The sequence below is a fragment of the Bison bison genome, unplaced genomic scaffold (genome assembly GCF_000754665.1).
Source record: "Bison bison bison isolate TAMUID 2011002044 unplaced genomic scaffold, Bison_UMD1.0 scf7180017864241, whole genome shotgun sequence".
Classification (NCBI taxonomy): Eukaryota; Metazoa; Chordata; class Mammalia; order Artiodactyla; family Bovidae; genus Bison; species Bison bison.
The window spans coordinates 1,251,173-1,256,527 of NW_011494813.1; the positions used below are offsets into that span (position 1 = coordinate 1,251,173).

The 5,355-nt window shown below is 42.5% G+C and overlaps 2 protein-coding genes across 2 annotated transcripts in view; one reads left to right on the forward strand and one right to left on the reverse strand.

Moving 5' to 3' along the window:
* The window catches only part of RDH10 (retinol dehydrogenase 10 (all-trans)), a 27,927-nt gene extending 27,513 nt beyond the window's left edge, over positions 1-414 (reverse strand). Inside the window, exon 1 of the mRNA XM_010846978.1 lies at positions 287-414. Within this exon, the coding sequence (XP_010845280.1) occupies positions 287-414 (128 nt within the window). The remainder of the gene's footprint in view (positions 1-286) is intronic.
* Positions 415-438: 24 nt separating this feature from the next.
* RPL7 (ribosomal protein L7) lies at positions 439-4,220 on the forward strand. Its single transcript, XM_010846949.1, has 7 exons — positions 439-754; positions 1,430-1,538; positions 1,807-1,973; positions 2,455-2,592; positions 2,692-2,801; positions 3,110-3,319; positions 3,887-4,220. The coding sequence occupies exons 1-6, from the start codon at positions 741-743 to the stop codon at positions 3,316-3,318; spliced, it is 747 nt and encodes a 248-aa protein (XP_010845251.1). The 5' UTR covers positions 439-740; the 3' UTR covers position 3,319; positions 3,887-4,220.
* Positions 4,221-5,355: the final 1,135 nt, after the last annotated feature.

The window sequence follows — 5,355 nt, forward strand, 5'->3', positions numbered from 1 at the left end:
GGCAGTGCCCGGGCTGTCCTCCTCCGGCCGTCCGGTCCTCGCTTTTCCCCCGTCTAAGTCACTTTCGTTAACCCAGGGGTTCTGGACGGCTCCGCCGGCGATCAGGCGCTGCGGAAGACAGCCCTGCTGTCTGGAGGAACGAAGACAAGGACCTCGGCAGCGCGGCAACTAGCGTGCCGGTCGGCTGCTGGTGTTAGCGAAGGGCCGGGAAGGCGGCCAAAAGCCGGGAGCAGCCTAGAATCGTAGCTGGCCCTTTGGATCGAAGGCCTAGAGGCTCCCCATTTACCCGGCTCGGACCACCACCGCCGCGCTTCCCTTCAGACGCTGACCGGCGTTGCCCTTTCGGCGGGCGGGCCTTGAACGTGATGCATGCCGGGATTTGTAGTTCGCGCCCCGCCGGCGTGTCGTTCGCATATATCACTGGGTAGAAGTCGAGCCATATCCTGTCGACGCAGCCTAAAGATTAGGACCCCGAATAGTCAAGGAATCGGCACTCTTTGCTCTCATCGTATCGATTAGTCTAGCCAATGCATTCATTTTTCCCATACACATTTAACCCGAAACTTGATCGTAAAGAGGCTGAGTCAGGCAGTTCTTGGTTCTGCGTCTGCGAGTCGAGCTCTTAGTTCCGAGTTCTTTTCTGGCTTATCTCGAGACACCTATGAGTCGTGGGGCTTCACGCTCGCTGTCTTTAAGTGGACAGCGCGCATGCGCCAACTTCCTCTTTCCCAGCTGGAACCATGGAGGGTGCAGAGTAAGTTTCCCCTCGTCGTCTCGAGTATCCTCCTCCATCCCCGAAACCAGAGCCCTCCAGTCTCTGTCTCCCTCGATCCGTCTGTAGCCTGTATCTTTGACAACATATCTGTGTGTTTGTGACGCGCTGTGACACTACTGGTGGTCTCAAGCTAAAATGGGATTCAGGAGGCCTTGGGGAGGAGGTCTTGGAGGTACCGGGAACAAGGTGTGAGAGCTGAATATATATGGGGTTGGCGGATTATCCAGTTCCTCGTTCTAGGAGGGAGGATCAGAACCTCTGAATTGGGTTCTTCCTTAGCTGGCTTTTGCCCTAACCGTCCCTGGTATCAGGCCTTTGCTTAAACATGTGGAACTTGAGGTTTGAATCGGGGTGGTGGTTGGTGGTTTGCGAGTCGCACTAATAGTTTAGGGATCAGTGTCTTGGGGCAGTCTTTTACTCTGTGTTTCGCTGTCGCTATTTTTGTTGTCTTGGGACCCCGGCACTGATTGTAGGTTAAATGGGAGTTTATTGTCTTTATGACTCGTTTTAAAGACAGTGGCCCTTGTTAGACGTAAAGATTAAAGGCTAGCATACTAGAACAGTTGAAGGTACGTTGAGAGCGTGCTCAGTACTGAACGGGGAGTGATGTAGTGGTGTGGGCCTTTTAACTCTTTCTCTGTCTGCTGTTGTCAGAGAGAAGAAAAAGAAGGTTCCTGCTGTGCCAGAAACCCTTAAGAAAAAGCGGAAGAATTTCGCAGAGCTTAAGATCAAGCGACTGAGAAAGAAGTTTGCCCAAAAGATGGTAAGTAAACTTTTTGACGCACCAGTAAGGAAGAGGTCCTGTGATTGAAAATCAGTTGGATATTTTTAACAAGGCTTATTTCAGCTACTGTACCAGTGTGGTTAACTTTTAGAATGATGTTTTCTAATGAAGTTGGTGTCTTTCTCTTGGAATGTTAATATATATGGTGGTGAGAAAGTTTCAAGAGAAGAGTATTCTCTTAACTGGTATTGCTAATTGTGTTTGGGAGCCAAAAAGCAAATGAATAAGAATAATGTTGGTTTTTCAGCTTCGAAAGGCAAGGAGGAAGCTTATCTATGAAAAAGCTAAGCATTACCACAAGGAATACAGGCAGATGTACAGAACTGAAATTCGAATGGCTAGGATGGCACGAAAAGCCGGTAACTTCTATGTACCCGCGGAACCCAAATTGGCGTTTGTCATCAGAATCAGAGGGTAAGTTCAGTTTTTATTGCATTCTATTCTTAAAGGGAAAGCTGTCCACTCAGCAAAATTTCACATTTGTGGGGACCTTGGTTCTCATACACTGGAAAAGAAACTTGAATGGTAAGTGGAATGGGGTAGGGGAGTATTTTAGTGATGAGAAGCCCTGTGCCCAAAGCATCTGTCCATTCTCTGAGCATTTGATTTCAGTGTCCTGGAGAATGACTTAAAAGAGATCTATACAAAAGGAAGTAATAAGAGCATTGGGGAAGTTTTTGAATATGAAAAATACATATCAAAAGACTGTTTCCTTGCAGGGGAGGCAAGTTGACAGGTGATAGAATACAGCTATAACTAAAGGAAAAAGTGGTCTTGTAACAGGAGATTATTCCTATTTGGGTGTGACGTGTTGCCCCAAAATGTTAGTTCCCTGTCTTTTTATTGTAAAAGTTTTGATAAAAGCTAAAGGAATTTTCTGTGTTTTTCCTTGCAGTATCAATGGTGTGAGCCCAAAGGTTCGAAAGGTGCTGCAGCTCCTTCGCCTCCGGCAGATCTTCAACGGCACCTTTGTGAAGCTCAACAAGGCGTCAATTAACATGCTGAGAATTGTGGAGCCATACATTGCATGGGGGTAGGTGTCTTTGACTTCTTTTTTGGTAAACGAATTATAGAGGTTTTGACAGTGATAGTCTTATTTAGTCACTATGCCTATTTTTCTTTTCGTATTTAGGTACCCAAATCTGAAGTCTGTAAATGAATTGATTTACAAGCGTGGTTACGGCAAAATCAACAAAAAGCGAATTGCCCTGACAGACAACGCATTGATTGCTCGATCTCTTGGTAGGTTCTGCCTTTTTGGGGAAAGGTAATTATTATAAAATTTATTGTATCAGACAAGCTGTTTTTTGGTGTCTTGAGAATAGCCTGGCTATTCTTACTGTTTACTGTTTATGGAAAAAGGGAAGGTGTGATTTTACTGGCTTGAGCTGTATCTTTGTATGTAAAGCCTCATATTTCCTTCTTTGTTAATTTCACTCTTGATTTACCTTTAACTCTGTTACAGCCTATATATACTCTTTAATGCTTAAAATGTAATAGTCTCAAAATAAGCAATTTTAATAATCTTAAATAATTTTAAACACGTTCAGGGAAATATGGAATCATCTGCATGGAGGATCTGATTCATGAGATCTATACCGTTGGAAAACGTTTCAAAGAAGCAAACAACTTCCTGTGGCCCTTTAAATTGTCTTCTCCACGAGGTGGAATGAAGAAAAAGACCACCCATTTTGTAGAAGGTGGAGATGCTGGCAACAGGGAAGACCAGATCAACAGGCTTATTAGAAGGATGAACTAAGGTGAGCAACTACATCCAGAAAGAAGTTTACTTAATGCTAGAGTAAATTGAGGAGAAGGCAGTGGCACCCCACTCAAGTACTCTTGCCTGGAAAATTCCGTGGACGGAGGAGCCTGGTGGGCTGCAGTCCATGGGGTCGCTAAGAGTCGGACACGACTGAGCAACTTCGCTTTCACTTTTCACTTTCATGCATTGGAGAAGGAAATGGCAACCCACTCCAGCATTCTTGCTTGGAGAATCCCAGGGACGGGGGAGCCTGGTGGGCTGCTGTCTATGGGGTCGCACAGAGTCAGACACGACTGAAGCCACTTAGCAGCAGCAGCAGAGTAAATTGATCTAAATGCTGATAAGGATTTCATTGAGTTGGCATTTAGTGGGGGAAAATCAACCATGTAATATGATCACAGTTGATTTGGTTTTCCCTTTTGAGGACATTATGGAGAGAAGAAAAGGCCTGTTTCTTTTTTCTGTTTCCACTTTTAAGTAGGAAACAATTGGTATTGATAACTCCTGGTATATGTTAATTTTTAATTATTATGTTTAATGGGGTTTTTTTCTTTCCTTTCAGGTATCTACCAGGATTATTATTGTAATCTGGTTAATAAACAATCGAAACAAATTGAAATGTATTGTCTTGGTTGACTTTTATCTTTCCTTTGCAAATCTTGGTGCGAGAAGATTAAGTCAAATCAACAGCCTAGCCTCTTGGATGCAAAACTTAGGGTCCAGCCTGTGTCTTGTGAAAAACATTCCTTGGGTTTATTGAAAATTTTCCTGTACAAAAAACAATCCTGATTTTCCATTTTCAGTTGGCCAAACTGGGTCTAATCTAAGAAAGCCTATGTCACAGACTTTTGTGCATGATAAAAAGTTCAGTTTACAGATTAAAAATGTTGCAGAAATTCCATTTTCTCAGGTTTTGACTTGCTTATAAAATGGTAATCTTAATGTCAGTTTTCTTTTTGCATTTCACTCTTATTTTTGCTTTGCATCTTCTACCCATACTTCAGTGAGTGTTTAATATTTCTACTATGTATTGTGTGTAACAAGAAGAAAGGAAATTTGTGCCTGTGAATGTAATTTATAAATAACACTCCCTACATAACATGGAATATATATAAGTAAAAAGTTTTACTATCCTCACTGATTGAGCCAAGGGTATGATGCAGTATGAATTTTTATAATATTGTACCAGAATCATTACTTTTTAGTATGTGAAAGTTAAGTATATTTAAATACAGTCTTGGGTCTTGAAAGCTGTTTATCTGTGAGTTTAGGGTCGATGAATCCTTGAAGGAAATTAAGAAGGTTGTTTATAACCAATGTTACATAATGAGTATCATATTTTGCAAGAAATTTAATGTTTTGGTAAACAGTTGGATCTATGTTTAAAAATCATTAATTTCTTGGTGAAGCGTGAAAGTCTTAAGCTCTGAAATTACCTATTTCATTTTACTGCCTTGATAAGTAAATACACCTGATAGTCCCCAGTCTTTGCACATCCCAGTATCCTGAAAGGTTGAAATGGCTCAGAAGAAAACGCCTGGTTACTGTGACAGTGGTTCAGGTGGCGTTTGGCTAACTACCTTAGGCATGGGAGGGTGGGAGGGTGGAGGGAAACAATGTAGGATTTGCAATAGTAATAGGAATGGTGTTCTATGTGGGATGGTATTTTAACAATGCCTCTTATACAAAAAAAGAGCAGTTTGGGGTTCACAGCAAATTTCCCATGTATCTTCCTATGCCCAATACCCAGTCTCCCCCACTATCAACACTGAGGGGCATGTGTTACAGTCCTTGGATATTGACACATCTCCCAAAGTAGCCAGGTTTTTGAAGCTGGTGAGGATAGGAAGATCCTAGATATATGGAGAGGAAAGAAACTGTTTGGGCTGTACAGGTCTTCTGCAGACAATCAATCCTAGAAATTGAACTCTCCACATAGTTTCCAAATGGGTTCAGAGGATAGGGAAGTGTATGAGAGTTTGTAAGTGAGGAGGATACCATCTGCCTTCACAGGAGTGTAAGGACTAAAAA